This window comes from Bos javanicus, chromosome 25 (assembly GCF_032452875.1).
Source record: "Bos javanicus breed banteng chromosome 25, ARS-OSU_banteng_1.0, whole genome shotgun sequence".
Classification (NCBI taxonomy): domain Eukaryota; kingdom Metazoa; phylum Chordata; class Mammalia; order Artiodactyla; family Bovidae; genus Bos; species Bos javanicus.
The window spans coordinates 30,081,229-30,102,500 of record NC_083892.1 but is presented as its reverse complement, the minus strand read 5'-3'; the positions used below and the strand labels follow the sequence as shown (position 1 = coordinate 30,102,500).

The following is a 21,272-nucleotide window of genomic DNA, read 5'->3' as shown; positions in this document are numbered from 1 at the left end:
TGATGAAATTTGTAAACAAATTCATATAGACATTTTTGTTCATTTTTGGATAAATAGCAAGAGAAGAGTTGCTTAAGTAACATGAAAAGCATGAAGGCTCTTGCTACAAATTGCAGAATTATTTTGCAGATAGAAAACTGACATTCCTTCACAAGTGGATGAGTGTCTGCCTTACTGCAACCTTGCCAACGTTGTGTATCAGCAGTTACATTTTTCTTTTTGTTTGATCAATGAAAAAGAAATATATCTCTTTTTACTCCGTGTTTCTTTGATTACCAGCGAAGCTGAACATTTTTTCCCCCATATGTTTATTAGCCATTTATAGTTCCTCTCCCATGAATTGACCTCTCTGCTTTTGAAAGAAAGGATGAGTCTCCAAGGGCTAGCCAGAGAAAAGATGCTGCAGTGATCATTACCGCGGAGCCCTGGGGCCAGGAGTTGCAGGAGAGAGAATTAGGAGCCTCCTGAGACTGCCAGGCGACTATCAAGTAGGCTTCTTCCCAAACCAGAGCCAGTCTTTTTCTACACACCCAGCCTGCAATCAGTATTTGTTCTCTACCATTTCATTTGTTCTGTTAAGAAATATTTTGGATTTTTTGAGAGGGGCTCTTCACATTCCACTCAAGTCAGTGCTTGTAATTCTTCCTGGGGAGACGACCAGTATTGCCTTCTCAGTTTGGGTTTTTGCTCTGAGAGTCCCATCGGTTCACAGTGCACTGCTGTAGATCTTGCCTGAGTCTTTTACGATCCCTGCCAACCAGCCAGGAGCTGTGACTGCTCTGTAAGCTTCCTAGATTTAAATCTGTTGCTCGCGTTTTCCTTGTGGTGTTACAGAGCAGCAGAGCCCATCCATACTGATGTCTTAATATCATTCTCTCTCCTTGGATTTATAGGGTAGAATAAACCCTCTGCCATAGAAGTGCTTATTGATTACTGAAGTACATAATAAAGCCTAAGAATAAAGTAAGACCAAGTAATCGGTCCTATTCCTGGTGGATGACAGTAAAACCCTGGGCAAGGCAATCTCCGAGGACTGCCTTCCGCATGGAGCTAGAAGGTCCCCTTTTAATTAGGCATCCGCATAGTAAGCATGAATGATAGAAACCAGAGAAAAAGAGTACATTCGGTACTACATGACTCCATTTATATAAAACTCTAGAAAATGTACAAACTCATCTATAGTGATGGAAAGCAGATCAGTGGTTGCAGGGAGAAGTGAAGGTGGTACCCGCAGGGAAAAGATGGAGGGATTAGCAGAGTAGCACAAGAAAACCTTTGAGGGTAGTGGATGTGTTCACTCTTCTGATTGCAGTGCTGGTTTCATGGGTGTATCATGTGTATATCCAGTAGTACATTTGACATATGGGCAGTTTATTCATGTCAATTATATGTCAATAAAGCCACTCAAAAATAATAAGCAGTACAAAGAGGTAATCCTTAGCTCACTCTGTATTGGAAATTTTTTTTCTCAAGAAGCTCTATTTTGAGGAATATTTAGGAGGATCTAATGAGATTAAATTTTACCTTCAGTCTTGAATAAATGGACCTTTCAGAAGATTGAATGGTATCAATCCAACATAAAATAGTAAGGCATTCCAAAGGCAAGATAGCCCTCTCTTCATCTCTGCTGTCCTTTCTTACATTTGAACCTTAAAGGTGACTTTCTATATAATTTTTCTGTAAGACAAAACAGGCCGAGCCCTTTATAAAAGTGTTGGATCTCTTCTCCCCCTCAGCCCCCCTAATCCTTCTGTCATTATATTTCCCCCACCAGGAGGAGAGATCCTACAATGAAGAAAAAAGACAATTCCAAAATGTTGGCCGTCTAAAAGGGGACAGACATTTTCAACACAAAGAGATGTTTGTTTTCCTTGCATTTTAACTCTTAATTTTTGACACAGTGGGGAACTCCAGCATGGCTGCCATTTAAAATGTGATTGCCTCTGTCACAGGGGTGTTGTGACTGAAGGCCAGGAAGCAAAGCAAAGCAAGCCCAGAAATAGCGCCTACTGCTAAGGTGCTGGTCCATTTCCCTGCATCCAAATGTTTCTTTTCTCTGGCCTGACGAGGAGTCACTCAGGGAGACTGAAGCTGGAATTTGTACAACCTCTTTTCAGTCCCCCCTGATTTTAATCAGAAATACACAATTATTCTTTTCCTCCAAAGAGAGAAACTCAATCCCCGTTTTAAATTCAATTATTGTAATTGCAGCATTCAGAAAAATAGCACATTCATTTTCTAATAAGAGATTGTGGATACCAAATTACTGCATATAGTATGTCAAAACAGGAAACTTGAGACTGGCAGGCCAGTGGGTGTTTTTATCTTGGCAATTTGTATTTTCTTGCAGACAATTTATAGTAATCCTAGCCTTCCTTGTTTATGATATAGAAGAAGGAGTTTTCAAGCCATCCTAAAATAAAGACTGTTGTTACATATAATTTAATTTAAAATCCTAGTTATGAAAACGATGAATTCTAAGAGGAGCAAACATTAAGTACCTCATGAAGAGAAGGAAAGGAATCAGGGTTTAGTTCTGTGATACAGCAGTTCAACATGTCTTCAGATCCCCTTGAACTACCTCCTGACATTTGTAAATCAGTTTGCCTCAAGCCATATTTCTATTCCTTTCACCATCTTGCAATTTAAAAACAAAACAGAAAATCTGATCGGTGGGAAGTTGATAATGCGGCTGTTATGTTTTAGCAATATGAGAGCACCCTGCTCCCTTTTCCTGTTCAAGTCCAGTTGCTTTCCGTTGGCTTGACATGAGTCCAAATTAAGAAGAAATACTTTAGGATTTCAAGTTTCCTCATTTCCTTAAAAGAATAACCTTAACATTGGATTCTTACAAGTGTATGGTGTTATTTTTTTTAGGATTTACTTTTATCTCGGAATTATACTGACGTTCTTTCTGATAGATGCATTCAGATAGCCACCACCTTCAAACACGTTAGCATCCATTCCATCAACTGCTGTTCAATCATTGGTCTCCTTAATTAAACACTTTCTGTGACACTTTCCCTGAGATGTTTGACTCAGGTAGTTTATGAATTCATTCTTTCACACATATTTATTGAGCATGGACTAGGTGCCAGGTTTAGGAAGAGCAAGATGCAAGCAAACTCTGAGGTAGGTTTGGGGAGAGAAGTCCATGCCTGTGGAAAAGGGCACACACATGTCTTTGTGTGCCAGGGCGGGTAGACCTCCTCTGCTGGACTGCTGAGTGCGCACTGAGTGACGAGCACTTTAGTTACAGTCTCTCAGTTATTCACCGTTTCTGAAGTTACCAAAGTTAATGCTTTCAAAAGTTTGGTCTCTTCCCAAGGTTACTCTGTTGGCTGATTTTTTTTTAGCTCCATCCTTAAATAGATCTTGCATATAAATAAACTCTGTGCAAAGGGCTATCCAAATAGCCCCTAATTCTGATTGGTCAAGGTCTCTGGACAAATTCCAAAATGACTGGCTTTCCTAGTTGCACTGGTAATCAGTTGAGTTTTTGATATTTATTCTGTGTATCTGTCCACGTATTTATTTTGCCAGTTTGAATTTGAATGAACATCTTAATGATGTCAAAGCATAAGTCATAATTTGCACAGTGCGTAATCTACAGGTACAGATTCCACATCTTAGATCTATGCATTTTACTTAGGCCCTATGCATAGGGTTAATAAAAGAATAAATGGTGCTCAGTTGTGTCCAGCTCTCTGCAGCCTGGACAGGACTGTAGCCTACCACGCTCCTTTGCCCATGAAATTCTCCAGGCAAGAATACTAGAGTGGGTTGCCATTTCCTATTCCAGGGAACCTTTCTGACCCAGGGATCGAACCTGAGTCTCCTGCATTGCTGGCAGATTCTTTGTCATCTGAGCCACCAGGGAAGCCCTTCTACATAGGGTTGCTGCTGCTGCTGCTACTTCTCAATCTCTTCAGTCGTGTCCAACTTTGTGCGACCCCATAGACGGCAGCCCACTAGGCTCCTCTGTCCCTGGGATTCTCTAGGCAAGAATACTGGAGTGGGTTAGTACTGACTACTATTTGACTGAAGAATAAGTCCAAATTCTGTTAACCTTCAGAATTATGCAGTAAGAACCAAAAGGAATGTTTAGTAAATTGAATTCTAAAGCGCCTTTCCTTGTTGGTATTTTACGCATGAAATAAAACCGTTTGTTACCGGGAAGATCCCTGTTGTTCTCTTTGAGAGGCGGCGGTGGTTTCTGCTTTTGTTTGTTTAGGTTATTGTTTCCGCTTTTGTGCAGCATAGTATCACGTCTTCAAACACCTCCCAAGCAGAAATCCTTGCAGAATATGATTTTCCTTCTGGCAGTAAAATGATACAAAAATCCAACCCAGCATTTAAATGACTATTAAGTTACCTCATTTCTGTGTGTGATACAACATATCTTTTAGGAAAGAGTTGGAAAAAACAAAACTATTAGCATTTCTTTCTGGCTGCTTTCACATGCTTGAACTTATTTCATTCTCACAAAAGTCTTGTGGAGTAGGTATCGTCCCCTTTTACAGGTTAAAGAAATAAAAAAAGAGTAGGCGCCAAGATATTAGGGGCTTCCCCTTTTACAGGTTAAAGAAAAAACAAAAGAGTAGGCGCCAAGATATTAGGGGCTTCCCCAGTGGCTCAGCAGGAAGGAACCTACCTGTAATGCAGGAGACACGGGAGACTTGGGTTCCATCCCTGGGTTGAGAAGGTGCCCTGGAGAAGGAAATGGCAACCAACTTCAGTATCCTTGCCTGGAAAATTCCGTGGACAGAGGAGCCTGGTGGGCTCCAGTCCATGGGGTCCAGTGACAGGACTTAGCACAGGCATGCATGCCAAGATGTTAAGTACCTTTCCCAGGATTGCCTGGCTGCTGAATGGAGGGGTCAGAATCCGAACCGAGGTCAGCCTCAGATTTAATGAGCACGTGCTGTGAGTGGGCTCTGTGCTCGGTCCTGCTCTTAAGGGAGAGCCGTCCGGGCTAGAGTGGAGACGTGGTTGATGTGCTGCGTTCACTGCTGCTTACGGTCACCACACCCTCTTCAGTCTCAGCTTGCCTCTACTTACCCTCTGCTGAGCCGTCAGTCAGGAAGATATTTTTAAAGCAATTCCTTTGTACACTAAGTCACCTCCATATGGATGTGTTCCATTTCAAGAGCGCGTCCATAAGTCCAGTTGTTCAGAAGTCTGACAGAGTTGACCTAGGTACCCAACCCACATAATCAGCTATATAGTACTGTACTGTAATCGTTTATAATACTTTTCACACAAATAATACGTAAAAATAAAAACATTGGCGCCTTCCAGTACAGTACCTTGATGAGTGCAGCAGGGCGGCACACTGGCATCCAGGGACGCGCTCGCATCTTCTAGAGTTCACAGCTTGCAGGCTCGCACTGCATGGTGCGTCGGAGAGCGTGAGGCGGTGTGCTGCACTTGTGGGAACACGGGCTCTAGAGGACAGAACTGGGTTCCTATACTGCCTCTTGCCCTTGGAAGGCTTAACTTCTCATCTTGAAAATTAGGGGTCATCATACTTCCCTCCTAGGGCTGTTGTCAGGACATTCATTTTAAATGACTGATAGCTGTTGGTTTTCATTTTAGGGGAAAATGCTTTTGCGATCATCCTAGGGAGAATCCCTACCCAGAAAGAGCCATGCTGCAGAGAGATGTGAAGTGTACTTCATGAACCAGGCTTTTCTGGAAAAGACAGCTTGGAGCTGCTCTGCTGTTGTGGGTCCTCCTCTTTTTCCTTTTTTTTGGCCAGAGGTGGACATTGTCCCTTTGACAGGGAATGGAAGGTGCGCTTAGCGTGGAAAGCAGGAACTACGTTCAGTGCTTCACAACCTTAGGGGCTGGAGGGAAGAATGGTTTGCAGCAGCTTCATTATCTAGGGAAAAAGAACTCGGAATTATGAGCTCTTTAAGAAAGATGCTTTTACTTGGAGTGTTGGAGAAAATAGAACAATTACCTATTGAAGGCAAAGTGTATGAAAAACACCTCTGTTCCTTTTCCTCTGATCATCTAATCTCTTCAGATTCATTCTGCCTTCCTGAAGGTGATTCGAGCCACGCTTGTCTTTGTGGAGTGGCTCCCCCACGCCTCCCCATGGCTGGGGCACATGGTGATCGCCTGAAGTTCCCAGAGAAAGACAGACATTGCCTCCTGCTCGGGGGAGCTTCCTCTAAGGGCTGGCACTCCACAGGAAGCGTCGGATCTGTGGAATGTGTAGGAGGAGGAGGGAGGGAACCCACGAATCATCAAAGCACTGACGAGCATTTTTCAGGATCTTTAAAACTGCCCTGGGCCCTCTGATGAATCTGGGGACACCAGACTGCTCTCTAAGGAACTCGCCATCTGCTGGGAGCAAGACTTATGTATGTGACATCCGGGGAGAATTGTATTTTATCTAAACTAGAACCAGTCAGATTCCTAGCACCTGGCACGCATACTCTTAAAAAGATTTTTTAAATGGAAACCTCAATCTTTGTTGCATAATAAATGACCGAATGCTCTTTAACACCTCTTGAGTGCTTTCTGTGTGTCAGGCACGGTTCTAATCCCTTTTATGTTCTCTACATATATATTGGGGCTTCCCAGGTGACTCAGGGATAAAGAATGCGCCTGCCCGCGCAGGAGACGTGGGTTCACGCCCTCAGTCGAGAAGATCACTTGCAAAAGGAAATGGCAAGCCATTCCAGTATTTTTGCCTAGGAAATTCCATGGACAGAGAAACCTGGAAGGCTACAGTCCATGGGGTGGCAAAGAGTCAGACATGGTTTAGCTACTGAACATGCACACATGCATATATATATATATATTGGTTGGCCAGAAAGTTCCTTTAGGTTTTTCCATCTGAGCCTATGGAAAATCCCAAACAAACTTTCTGGCCAACCCAATATTTATTATATATATGTGCTAGTCAATCCTAAAGGAAATCAGTCCTGAATGTTCATTGAAAGGAGGACTGATGCTGAAGCTGAAACCCCCCAATACTTTGACCACCTGATGGGAAGAACTGGCTCGTTGGAAAAGACCCTGATGGTAGGAAAGATTGAAGGTGGGAGGTGAAGGGGACGACAGAGGATAAGATGGTTGGATGGCATCACTGACTCGATGGACATGAGTTTGAGTAAGCTCCCGGAGTTGGCAATGGACAGGGAAGCCTGGCATGCAGCAATTCATGGAGTTGCAAAGAGTTGGACATAACTGAGCAACTGAACTGAAGTCACTTTAATCATGTCTGACTCTGTGACCCTGTGGACTGTAGCCCTACAAGCTCCTGTGTCCATGGAATTCTCCAGGCAAGAATAGTGGATTGGGTTGACTTACCTTTCTCCAGGGGATCTTCCCAACCCAGAAATCAAACCTGAGGTTCTTATGTCTCCTGCATTGGCAGGCAGGTTCTTTACCACTGGTGCCACCTAGGAAGCCATTTCATGTGTGTGTGTGTGTGTGTGTGTGTGTGTGTGTATAAAATATATTTATTAATACAATGAAAGTTCTCAACATCCTCCTGAGCTTGATACTATCAATAGCCCCATTTGATAGATAGTGGAGCTGAGGCACAGAAAGGTAATTTGTCCAAGGTCCAACAGTTCACATGCCATCTGAGTAGGATTTGAACCCAGGCCAGCTGGCTCCACAATTACAGATGAAGGAGATTAAGGTGGTCTTCAAGAGCTCGTTGGCAGATTGGTTCAGATGAAGAGCTACCAGGTTTTGTTAGCGGCTCCTCTGGCTCCCCTAAGGTTTGAGGCCCCCTGCCCCTGGTGGAGCTCGGGCCGGCACGGGCCCTGTGCAGCCCATCCCACGGCTCCTCTGGCTCACCTAGGGCTTGAGGCCCCCTCCGCCTGGTGGAGCTCGGGCCAGCACGGACCCTGTGCAGCCTGTCCCCCGCTGCCGCTGCCTGGCCCCGCCAGTCCTCTCATCTGTCGTTCCTCTTACTGAGCACATTTCTAAACGAGGAAGGTTGCTCTGCTTTAAGGACATACAAATGGCTTGCCCTCACCTGTCAAGCATGATCCTTGTATTTTACCAGGCCCATTATGAACGCAATCTTTCTGTCGAAAATTTGCATACCTCCTTTCTTGAAAAGTAATGACAGCAATTTCTTTCCCTCCGCTCACTTTCTGAGTGTCTCATTTAACGGCACCTGTGAAACCGACAGGCGCAGAGATGAGAAGTGAAAGAGAGCAGTTGATTAAATCATCATCAAGTCGGGCCTCAGAAAGTCAATTCTGCTTGCCGTCTGCAATGATATCCTTTTATCTTAAAGTAATGAGCTATGGCACTTTTGCATCGGGTAATGCGATAAGTTCTATTAGCATGTTCCATTTGCCTCACAAGCAAGGGCAAGTCATTTTAGCTAGCTCATATCACTGCAATCAAAGCAATTGGCTTCCCAGGCAGAGAAGAAAGAGAAAAGGCTCAGGGTGATTTCTATGGATCACAACACAGCGGAAAAAATAGGCTCTTGTATTATTTTAACCCATAACATACTTTTCCTTTTTCCTCATCAGCAAATTTGGGTTTTATTAGCTCACCCAGGACTCTAAAGAGAACCAAGCCATAGTTGAAGCAAACCCAGGGGGACTCAGGCCCCACCCAAAGAAACAAGCAACCAGGATCTAGAAGGAGAAAATTGCAGCCTTATGAGGCGGGAGGTTGGCTGGGGGTTGTCACAGATAGAATCCTGCCAAAGAAGATAGCGGAGAAGGTCTCCCTGGTAATAACGCTGTGGTCTTATAATAAACTCTTCCTTCACACCATCTTCAAAGTCATTTGTAATAGGTCCCCAGGCAGGTACGGATTAATGCTATTGATGACTGAGAATCAGTAAATCAATGACAAGGAGGCAAAGGATCTGTTGCTTAAGCTTAAAAGAGACGGTTTACAAATCACCCGGCCCTAGCCTGTCAGCTTTACCTTTGGACAAGAAACTCATTTTTCTCATTTTGGCAATCACCGAGGCTTGTGAGCTCTGGGGTTTAAGTACGTTTCATCTTTGGGGTTTATGTATGTTTATACCTGGCAAAATGTCACTTCCTTTCTTCTAAGGAAAAAAGAGTGCTGAACACTTCAAATATTTGTGAAATATCCATTTCTTTGCCCATTTCCAAAAACCCTACTGTATTTTAATGAGCTAAGTGGAAATTTACAACATGTAAATAGGTTTTTTTTTTTTCTCCTATACTTGGATTTCCAAGTGACTAAAAGGAAAAAAAAATATTGAAAATTCATTTATGGGCTGGAAAACTTCAGATTGGACAGCTTGATTTCTGGAAATAGATTGGCACTTCTAATCAGTGGTCAGAATGAACCTGGCACACAGTAGTCACTTTTAAATTAAATTTTGAATGAAACTGTGTGATCACCTGAGAGATGCTGGAGGGAAAAGAAGTTTTCTTTTAGGCCCCTCAGATCACATGGGTTGTCTGAACTCTGGCCAGTTCAAGCTGAGAACTTGCAAAAATGCCAGGTTCGGAAAACTCGCCATATAGGAGTGAAAAAGTTACTCAGAATTCCATAAGCTTCTGAAAGTTTGCTCTCAGTTTTACCTGCTGAACAGCTGAAGATTGATACGTTATTTTGAAATGTGCACATGTGACCATCAGAAGCTGCACCCATGTTTCTTTTTTTTTTCTCGTTTCATACATGATATTATACATGTTTCAATGCTATTCTCCCAAATCTCCCCACCCTCTCCCTCTCCCACAGAGTCCATAAGTCTGATCTATACATCAGTGTCTCTTTTGCTGTCTCGTACACAGGGTTATTGTTACCATCTTTCTAAATTCCATTTATATGCGTTAGTATACTGTATTGGTGTTTTTCTTTCTGGCTTACTTCATATGTTTCAAACTGTCTTTGGACACACACATCTTTTGATTTGGAAGTGTTTGTCACTCAGTCATGTCTGACTGTTTGGGACCCCATGGACTGTAACCCGCCAGGCTCCTCTGTCCGTGGAATTCTCCAGGCAAGAATACTGGAGCGGGTAGCCATTCCCTTCTCCAAGGGATCTTCCTGACCCAGGGATTGAACCTGGGTCTCCTGCACTGCAGGCAGATTCTTTACCATCTGAGCCACGAGGGAAGCCCTTGATTAGGCTTTCATTTTTTTTTTCCCCTGAGCTATTTTATTTGCTCAGACATAGTTATTGTTGAAATACAGGGGGAAAGGAACTGATGACATTTTATACTGAGAAACCCCAAACCATTTTCAGGATTAAAATACGTGTTTTATTTCTAGGGCTCCCATAGCTTTAAATTTAGCTTACAGTCAAAAGCCGGCATGAGAGCAACATAAACAATGTGAAAGATGAGAGCTTTAAGGAATGATGAAAGACCGACAACATCAGAGTTGCCACATGTGGTACAAAAGAGCTGCCCATTGTCCTTTTCATGTACGTGGAACTGGGCAGATGGGAAGATGGTGGCCGACGTGTTTGTGGTCACCAAGCCACTACCTCACTTCCTCAAATAAGAAAATAAGTGCCGTGTTCTCTGCAGGTGGCTTCTTCTGAAATTGCTTTTAGGTGAGGGATGTCCTTACCATCTTAGAAAAACCGCCTGCCCCAAAGGGGAATCTGTTTGTTTTGTCGTGGGCAAAGTGAAACTGTGCTTGATGCGAGGGGCTGTCGTTTACAAGGTGGGGTTCTCCCTCATTTTCCTCTCATTTCCTTTAGGCAGAAAGAAGTATAAAATAACTTTGTTCAGTGATGGTGTTCGGCCCTGACATCTTTGGTGGCAATGATAAATGGATTTGAGACACGAAATAACTGTTCCAGCAAGGTCCATTGAGCAGAATGGAGAGCAGTGCCCTCCTCAATGTCATTGTGTGTGGTGTATTCAATGATTGCCACTTTCTGCTTAAGAATGCATTCCATCACCGGGTCCCTGGAATTCCATCTTGTTCCTTCATCCCGAATGAGGCAGAGGTGTTGCAGACCTTGGCTTATTTCTGTTTGAGTCTTAAAACACAGATACTGAGATTCCCAAATGGTAATGAGAAATGTTTGCTTTTGAGGATGTACTAATACAATAAAATCATAATCATGTCTTGTCCAGGCTGTTTAATGGAAGATATTCTCTTCTGTGAGCTTCCCTGGGGGCTCAGTGGTAAAGAATCAGCCTGCCAATGCAGGAGACTGTGGTTCAGTCCCCAGATTGGGGAAGATCCCCGGGAGAAGGAAATGGCCACCCACTCCAGTATTCTTGCCTGGGAGATCTGTGAACAGAGGAACCTGGCAGGCTATAGTCCGTGGGGTCGCAAAAGAGTCTGACACAACTTAGCCACTAAATAATAACATCTTTTCTTCTGGGCCCCAGCTCTCTTATATGTGTGTATGCTCAGTCGTGTCTGACTCTTTGTGACCCTATGGACTGTAGCCAGCCGGGCTCCTCTGTCTATAGGGTTTTCCAGGCAAGAATACTGGAGTAGGTTGCCATTTCCTTCTGCAGGGGATTTTCCTGACCCAGGGATCAAACCTGCTTCTCCTGTGTCTACTGCATTGTAGGTGGATTCTTTACTGCTGAGCCAGTGGCCACCTCTCTTGCTCCTGCTAATAATTTTTACCCTACCTGGTCTGTTCAAGCATACGTTCCTTTGTATTAAGCAGTTAAGTTAGTCAGTGTTTTCTGTGCCTTTCTTTCTTTGGAATTACTTGTCTTTTAAATCAGCGTTTGCTTATACTGCATGAAATCAGGAATTCTAAAGATGAGTGAGATGGATTTATCACTATGATTGAGCGGCTGCTTGTGTCTCAAGGCCTGGAGGAAGATGAACGAGGCCCTTACCTTCACAGGGCCCGTGCTCTGATGGGAAGACTGTTGTGGCCCAACAGTGAAAAGACAGTTTTGTAAGATATGGAGGCAGAAGCAATTAATTCTGAAAAGAGTACTGGAATTCTGAGAATTCTCAATTCCAAGAAGAGTGTTGGAGGACTCAGAGGAAATTGTATTTTTAAAGGTGAATTATAAGTTTTTAGGGGGAAACTTGGAAGAACAGAATTCCAGGTAGAGGACATTGTTAAGTGTGAAGATGGGAGGACCTGAGAGTGTGATCCAGTATACCGGGGTGTGACTGGATGTGTTAGGATTATACCACTCCAAGCGTGGATGCAGACCAAAGCCAGCCTGTGAGCTCTCTGTAACTGCCTACTGTGAGATTAGTATAGAGGTTGAGAGTAAGCATTTGGGAACTTTTACAGCAATTCAGGAGAATAATTTTACATCTCTTAAATCTAATAACATATTTTTATATGTCTTTGCTTTCCTTTTCCATTTTTCTAGCAATTATTTTTTATTGTATCTTACAAAGTATTGGTCTACAATATATTGAAAATTAAAACAAAAACAAATGGTCCTTTCCACAGAAAGCCCGAGAAGCACTGGGTTGGAAGAGCAGAGGGCAGTGGAAGAGCCGGGAAGCCGTGTAGCATTTTCATTGCTCTCTAGGCCATGGGAAGTGTCATGAGCAAATTGGAATTTAGGAAATCCACTCTGTTCAGTAAAGACTTGGATCAGAAACAAAAGAGACCTTGGGCCTTGGAAAGCCGTCATTAGCCTCTTGTAATGATAAAATAAAAGCCTGAAGGAAAGCGGCGGCCATGGCCGTGAAGATGGAGAGGACTTAGAAAACAGAATCGATGATGCGGGGTGAGAGAGGAAGATAGATCTGCTCAAGATTGGAGTCAAGGATGATGACAAGACTCTTCACTCCGGCAGTTGAGTGATTGCGTGGTGATGTCATCACCGAGAACAGCCTGGGAGGGGGCAGGTGCGGGCTGAGCAGAAGATGGTGAGTCTGGATTTTGATGGATACTTGAGATGAGGTGTTTCTAGGGCTTCAGGAGGAAGGTGGAGCAAACAAAACATAAGTCAGCAACAGTTAATGTTAATTGTCTACTGTACTATGTCTGAGTTGTTTACATGTATCAATTCATTTTATTCTCACCTTCCTAGGAGGGAAATGCCATTATTACCCACATTTTACAGAGAAGTAAACTGAGGTGCAGAGAGTTTAGATAACTTTCCCAAAGTCACACAGCTGGCAGATGGTAGGCATGGAGAGTTTTTTAGTCTCAGCATACACATGTTAGCTGGAGCTGAGGGCTTCTTTAAGGACTCCCCTGGAGATCATATAGAAATGATAGACCTGCACATGCAGCTCTAGGGAGACAGTGACGTGAATGAGTATGTAGAAAAGGATGGGCCCTGAGCAGATATGAGGAAAGCGCAATATTGGTGGATGTGTACAGGGCAGAAATTCCAGCATGTTCAGTGGAAACATTCCAAATTTCCAGCACTAGGGGATTTTTTTTACTAGATTATTTACAATCCATACAGTGGATTACAGTGCAGCCTTTTAAAAAAATATGATGTTACTGGCAAATTTTACCCACTACACTAAAATATCAGATATATTGGGTGAAAACAAAAGTGAAAAGTTAAAGTAGAAAAGTGGGCTTCCTCGTGACTGAGGGCTTTCCTGGTGGCTTAGATGATAAAGAATCTGCCTGTGATGCAGGAGACCTGGGTTTGATTCCTGGGTTGGGAAGATCCCCTGGAGAAGAGAATGACAACCCACTCCAGGAGTCTTGCCAGGAGAATTCCATGGACCAAGGAGCCTGTACTCATTAAAATAAAAAAACAGAAAAAACATCTATTTTTGCTTTATTGATTATGCCAAAGCCTTTGACTGTGTGGATCACAATAAACTGTGGAAAATTCTGAAAGAGATGGGAATACCAGACCACCTGACCTGCCTCTTGAGAAACCTATATGCAGGTCAGGAAGCAACAGTTAGAACTGGACATGGAACAACAGACTGGTTCCAAATAGGAAAAGGAGTACGTCAAGGCTGTATATCATCACCCTGCTTATTTAACTTATATGCAGAGTACATCATGAGAATGCTGGGCTGGAAGAAGCACAAGCTGGAATCAAGATTGCTGGGAGAAATATCAATAACCTCAGATATGCAGATGACACCGCCCTTATGGCAGAAAGTGAAGAGAAACTCAAAAGCCTCTTGATGAAAGTGAAAGTGGGGAGTGAAAAAGTTGGCTTAAAGCTCAACATTCGGGAAATGAAGATCATGGCATCTGGTCCCTTCACTTCATGGAAAATAGATGGGGAAACAGTGGAAACAGTGTCTGACTTTATTTTTGGGGGCTCCAAAATCACTGCAGATGGTGACTGCAGCCATGAAATTAAAAGATGCTTACTCCTTGGAAGGAAAGTTATGACCAACCTAGATAACATATTCAAAAGCGGAGACATTACTTTGCCAACAAAGGTCCGTCTAGTCAAGGCTATGGTTTTCCCAGTGGTCATGTATGGATGTGAGAGTTGGACTGTGAAGAAAGCTGAGTGCCGAAGAATTGATGCTTTTGAACTGTGGTGTTGGAGAAGACTCTTGAGAGTCCCTTGGACTGCAAGGAGATCCAACCAGTCCATTCTGAAGGACATCAGCCCTGGGATTTCTTTGGAAAGAATGATGCTAAAGCTGAAACTCCAGTACTTTGGCCACCTCATGCGAAGAGTTGACTCATTGGAAAAGACTCTGATGCTGGGAGGGATTGGGGGCAGGAGGAGAAGGGGATGACAGAGGATGAGATGGCTGTATGGCATCACTGACTCGATGGACGTGAGTCTCAGTGAACTCCGGGAGTTGATGATGGACAGGGAGGCCAGGTGTGCTGTGATTCATGGGGTCGCAAAGAGTCGGACATGACTGAGCGACTAAACTAAACTGAACTAAAACTAAAATATTGTACATATTTGGTGAAAACAAAGCAGGTTACCAAATAGTAACCTTTGTTTTCATTTCTTAAGATCTGTGGGTAAAGGATGAAGAGAATGAAGGAAAGGCTGGAATGAATTACGTGAAGTGAAGTGAAAGTCGCTCAGTCGTGTCCGACTCTTTGCAACCCCATGGACTATACAGTCCATGGAATTCTCCAGGCCAGAATACTGGAGTGGGTAGCCTTTCCTTTCTCCAACAGATCTTCCCAACCCAGGGATCAAACCCAGGTCTCCTGCATTGCAGGCAGATTCTTTACCAGCTGAGCCACATTGTACAAATGTGTTACTAGTGTTTGTCTGTAGGTGGTAAACTATGGTTTCTTTTTTTTTTTTTAATACTTATTTAATTATGACTGTACTGAGTCTTATTTGACGCATGTGAACTCTTAGTTGTGACAAGTGGGATTTAGTTCCCTGACCAGGGATCAAATCTGGGTCTCCTGCATTGGGAGTACGGAGTCTTAGTCACTGGACCACCAGGGAAGTCCCTGGTGGGTGATTTTTGAACATGTATTTTAATACCTATGTATTAATTTTCAAAAAGAGAGAATAGTGGGGTGGGGATTGGTTGGTTATTTTCTGGGTTTAAGAGGTAAGACTTGTCTGGGAAAGAAAGATGGTGCCTCCAAAGGTTTGGTCTGACTTGAAGAAGAGCTGAAGAGGCAGATGGGTGTGATGGGTTGGAATGAGCACAGGTACCCAGGTTAGGAACTGGTCACTTGCTAATCCTGCATTCAAGGCATGTGGCTTAGATTTCATGCCTCCTGTTTCCGTCTCTTGTCTGTGGTGGGTCGGGGTCATGTCTTTGTCTGAAGGCTGAGTGGCCAAGAATTCTTCCCTGTCTGGCTTTTAAAATGGAGGAAAGGATTTTCAGCTGTTCACAAAGGGCTTTGAAATCCAGTCATGGCGAGTACTCTGTCACCTCGAGCTGGTTGTTAGCATGCAACCTGTTTGCTAATAAACCAATATAGGACCTTGGTGTCAAAATGCTTAAAATGGTCAAATCAGCCGGGACCGCATTTCTGTATCTGACATGCCTTTTCCATTTCCCAGCCCCATGCAGAACATAAACCTGACTCAGGAGGTGGCTCCGTGTGAACTCTTATAAATTGGAGTGGGTATCTAGGGAGTGGGGAGCAGACACTTCTTCTTTTAACCTTTCAGGACCAAGAATCATTTGGCCAGAAATCCACACCGTATTGAACTTAGGGTGTGAAAGCCTTACAGTGTATTAAATGTGAATTTGAGACCATGAATTCTACCCACACCGACTCCATAAAACAGCCTCCCTTTTTCATAAAGCAGGCCCATAAACCGCTGCCAGTGAAGCAGAAAGACTCCTTAGGACTGTGGCTCGCTTTCCGTCTGGGGTTGTCAACAAACCCCCTTTATGAGTGGAATAGACCTCTTGTATGTGTCGAGCTTCTGGCTTTTTACAGAGTGTGTTAGAAGCCAGGCTAGGCAAACGTTCGGCGCTGTTTGCTGAGTGCATTTATTGCCTTTGCATAATTTATGAGCTGGAGGGGTTGACCATCATTCGTCTCTGCCAGGGGCTGGCACTCCAGGCTCCAGAGAGCGGAGCTGTAAATTGGATGGTGCGCTCCTGCTGAGCTCACGGCAAAGTCCTCGGGTCAGTATGGGAATTTAATACCAGAAATGGAACTGTTTTCTCAGCGCACCATGTGGGCCCCAGCGCAGCACAGACTGTTTTGGCAGACTCTGCGACTGGCCTTGTCGAGGGGCTGTCACTCACCCGGCATGTTGTGTGGGGAGCCTGAGCATTTTTAATCGGCTTGGCATCCGTGCTGCTTCCATAATGGATACCAGTAGGTCTCAGTTCTTCACCATATGCTTAACTCTGGAGACAAGGTGCTTCTGGGTATATCAGTAATTACTTGATGCAGAATTAAGTGGACCTTGAAATTAGAACTGGACTGTTGGAAAGCAGGAAGCTTAACACTTTGATAGGAATAACCATTCCCAGGGACACACTGCTGTTCAGGTGGGGGGAGGGGGTGTGGACAGCAGCGGTTCTTTCCCCCACCATCGTCCCCATTCTTCTGCCCCCTGCACGCCAGTCCTTGGGGGGTGTGGGCAGATGCTCTGCCCCCGCCTTCAGCTGCTGCTGATTACCTCACAAAGCGGGCTATGAACATCTGGGAAGACGAGCCTGCCTGGCAAAACCCTCTTCTGTCTTCCACATCCCTCCCGAATCGTGCTCTGTCACTCTTGAAAATGGGCTGGGAACTTCGGAACCTCAAGGAAGGCTTCATTGAAGGCAGTGGAGAAACCACACAATCAGGAGAGCTATTGTCCCTCATCCTCTGCTGTTGGAGGCCTTCGAGGTCTTCATCCCACCCATTTTCTTTCTCAGCTGGTTTGACTTATTTTAACAGAGCAGTCGCCCCTCAGGCAGAAGAAAGTCAGTTTACACAATCTGAGGTTGGGAGCTTGGCTGAGAAGGCAGTGGTTAAAGCACTGTCACCAAACCTCTGATAACCCTGTGGCATTGAGGAGCAGTGATGTTACAGGCCATGAGGTTGCCATGGGAACGCCTAAATGCATGTTGTGCAGACAGTTTACTCCCCAAACTGAGTCTTAGTAGATGTCCACATTTGGATGACGGTTTTGTTACTTTCGGAGAAGGCAATGGCAACCCACTCCAGTACTCTTGCCTGGAAAATCCCATGAGCGGAGGAGCCTGGTAGGCTGCAGTCCATGGGGTCTCGAAGAGTCGGACACGACTGAGCGACTTCGCTTTCGCTTTCACTTTGTTACTTTCAATTGAAAACTCTCTACTGGTGGTTTAAACAATGTTAATTTACTGTTAACTTATATGAACAACAAACTCCAAAGCCTGGCTGCTCTGAAGGTGGTTCCCATGTCTCAGTTGTGTCAAGCTCTTTCTTCCCTTGTTTTTGTACTTCAGCTCTTGGCCTCATGTTTGCAAAATGGCTGCCCAGATCTGGACGTTGCATCCTCATGCAGTGATGTTCAGGGGAAAGAAGCAGTGCTTCTGCTTCTCTCCTTTTTGTGAAGAGGAAAGGGTTTTCCAGAACCTTAAGCAGACATTTCCTCAAGTCCCATCAAAACTGGGTCTTACATCTACCCTTAGCTGCAAGGGAAGTTGGGAAATGGAGACTATCTGACTTTTTCGGTCTCGAAATGTCAGGAGCTGGTACAGACGTGGGAGAAGGGAGACTGCGAATGGCTGTGGGTGTGTAGCCAGCAGCGGCTGCTCTATAAGCGAATTTATTTCCCGTTTCTGGTCATAGCTGCATCAACTGCCTTATCCAGGCGGCCACTCTAAAAATCCTTGGCATCATCCCAGACTTGTCCCTCTTGCTTCCACACCCACGTGTCATCTAGTCCTGTCAGTTTCACCTTCACAGTCGCTGTGCCATCTGCCGTGTGTGTTAGTTGCTCAGTTGTGTCCTTCTCTTTGCAACCCCAAGGACTGTAGCTGGCCAGGTTCCTCTGTCCCTGGGATTCTCTCGGCAGGAATACTGGAGTGGGTTGCCATTCCCTTCTCCAGGAGATCTTCCCCAACCCAGGGATCGAACCTGGGTCTCCCTTATGGCAGGTGGATTCTTTACCGTCTGTGCCACCAGGGAAGCCATCTGCTCTCTGCTCTGCCCTTTCTCAACCCATGCATTGTGCTGGTCTAGACAGCATAAGGGTTGCCAGCCTGGTCTCCCCATGACCTGGTCCTTTCCTCACAGCACTCTGTCTCTCCTCCTCTCCACAGAAGTGTCATCCTCACAGAGTAGGTTTATCTCTGATCATGTTACTTCTACTGTGAAACCAAAAGCTGCCTTAGGACCAGGCCTTGTCTTGACTGAATATCTGACCCACTTAGCAGTGCTTATCAAGGTCCGTTGAGTGAATGAATAGACGTATTGACATGCTGAATATTTACTCTCACAAAACACATCCTCTTCTTACTAATCTAGTATCGGATAACAGAACTTTATTCTTGGTTTTGGAGTAAGAATGTGTTCTTTTTTTTCCTTTACTTCTAATGAGGAACCCAAAGCTTTGGATTAACTGTCATTCTCTGGTCTTCTGAAACTGTGCTCAATGGTTGGAATCTGTTAGATAACCATGTGAGTTTCCTGACCTACAGCTTTTTTTTCTTTGTTTGGCCCATATTGTTGATTTGTTACCTTGACCTCTTGTATTTGGCATGTTTTTAATAGAGAATATTCCCTGTTTTCTCTGGCTGATCACACATGATGAGCCTTGCCTGTCATGTTCTGCTTCCTTCAAAGTCCACATGAGAGAGTGCAGTGCCCAGAGGTTCGCCTCTTTTCCTCTAGAAGAGCAACAGGAGAGAGAGCGCCATTCACATTAGCTAAGGGAAAGATGTCTCCGTTAAGAAATTGATTTTGCTTTGACTCCCATTGAATGATCTCGATTTACCTTAGTCTCGGGGCTGGATTGGCTCCTCTGTGGGCGTCCCCTCTGCCGTGAGGTGAGGGGTGCTCGCTGGTGTGACCAGCTGACCGCAAGATGAGCCACGGAGCACGGGCATGGGATGAATTCAGTAGAAGGACTTCTCGCACTTTGCTTTGGTTTCTCTTCACAGCACTTGAACTGAAGACCTTTTCCAGCCCAGACACACTGTTTCCTACTTCCTTTACTTGCCTTGCTTTTTTTTTCTGTAGCAATAGCAAAAACATAACTCAATTTTTGCACTAATGCTCATTCTCTTGTCTTCCTTTTCAGTGTGACAGCGACAGTGACCAGGAAGAGAAGGTAGGCCCCTCTCATCCCCCCACTGTGGGCACATCAGGCAGCATCGTGAACATCGGGGTCTCCCTCACACACTGGGAGGTGGGGTGCCAGCTTCATGCTGACAGCACGTCTCTTCTGCAAAGACGGGCTGTAGTCACACACAGTGGCATTTCCTATGATGAGAAAGAAATCTTTCATTTGTGAGGCCCACTTTTAAAAATTACGCCCTTGAATGAAGCGTATATATGACACTACGTTTTTGACTTTATAGAAGATTTTAAAAGAGGAAATTGTTTATTTTAATAGCCATCTGATTTTTCTGGTTTTATCCTTGATTGGAACATTAAACCTGCTAATATGCATTTGTAATGTCGTTCCTGCATTTCTGTTACTGACCCATATGCTTCTTCCTGCTTTTCTGTACATATTGGCCTTCTTGATAGAAATGTTAATGGTTTACTCCTATGAGTTTTGGTTTACGTTAATGGTTTATTCCTGTTCCTCATGGGGGTGGGGGGAGAGGTGGGCCAGGGCTGTCAGGTAGGAACCGCCCTCTTCTGGTCCAGGTGGATGGTCAGGTGGGAGGGTGCTTCTTCCAACAGGTACACGCTCTGTTCCGAGGCTGATGGCCACCAGCCTCTATGTAGCCAGTTCCATGCGGACCAAGACAAGGAGCTCGGTTTGGGGGCTTCCAGAAGATCGGATCACAACCTGGTAAAGTGTACATTCTGCGGCCCGAGCCAAAGGGATTGTCTGTCTGTTTCGTTTCTCTTTCTAGCTGTGCCAGCCCTCCGACCAAATTTCTTTCCAATGTCATTGCCACTCTATGCATTTCGAAAATAGTTAACCTGAATATCATGGTTTCTATATTGCTTGGCACCAAAAAGAATGTACCCATCCTCCCCTCATCCCCAGTCTCTGGGTCTGTCCTGCCCAGCTGGCTTTCCTGAGCTCTTCTCCCCGACTCTCACCTCTGACGTGCTGGCAGGTTTTACTCAGAATCCTGTGGTTAATATTTAGTGGGATCTTTCCATGGAGCCCAGCATTTTCCCCCTCCTTCTCTGCTGCCAGCCTCCAAGAGAGATCTAAAGGCCCTTGTTCTGTGCTGTCGTTAATTTGAATTCAGCATATGCAGCCCGTTATAAAATGCGAGACATCATCATTTGAGCAGGTCAAGCATATTCAGATGAAGACAAATGGTGCTTATTTGATTTCCTTAAAATCAGGAAATGAAAAAAGTGCTCTCTGGAGAAATCATGTTCTGCCTGACTTGGATGATAGACCAGTGCGTGTCCCCCAGATAAGAACAGGCTCTCGCCTTGAGGTTTTTATCTCTGAAGGACGGCTAGGACTGTCAGCTTGCTGACATGTGCATTATCCATGTCATTTTAAACAAAGTGACCTATGGAAGGGTGCGCCGTGCTGTGACATGGTAATGGGCTGTTGGATGACAGTGGAAGTGCGCACTGGAAAGGGGGCTGTGGGTTAGTCTTTTGTTTAGCTGACAAGTAGGCGCTTCCTTCCTCCAGCCCCCGGGGAGTCCTAACTCCTTGGAAGTCATTCCCCCACCGTGTCTCTGGCAGCCAGTGTGCAGTGGGTACCTGAGGCATGTGGGCAACAGTGGGCATTTGGTGATCAAGTAAGCCCGCTGGCCCCCCAAGCCATCCTGGCCACATCCTATCCACAGGGCAGTCTCGTTCTATCAGGCCTGGGGACCTAGGGAGAGTC

At 44.7% G+C, this 21,272-nt stretch overlaps 1 protein-coding gene across 9 annotated transcripts in view; it reads left to right on the top strand.

Annotated features, from left to right (window-relative positions):
- Window positions 1–21,272, top strand: part of AUTS2 (activator of transcription and developmental regulator AUTS2) — a 1,221,294-nt gene that overhangs the window by 836,316 nt on the left and 363,706 nt on the right. For all 9 annotated transcript variants that reach the window (XM_061402554.1, XM_061402555.1, XM_061402553.1 and 6 more), the window contains one exon: window positions 19,536–19,565. In XM_061402554.1, the coding sequence (XP_061258538.1) occupies window positions 19,536–19,565 (30 nt within the window). The remainder of the gene's footprint in view (window positions 1–19,535; window positions 19,566–21,272) is intronic.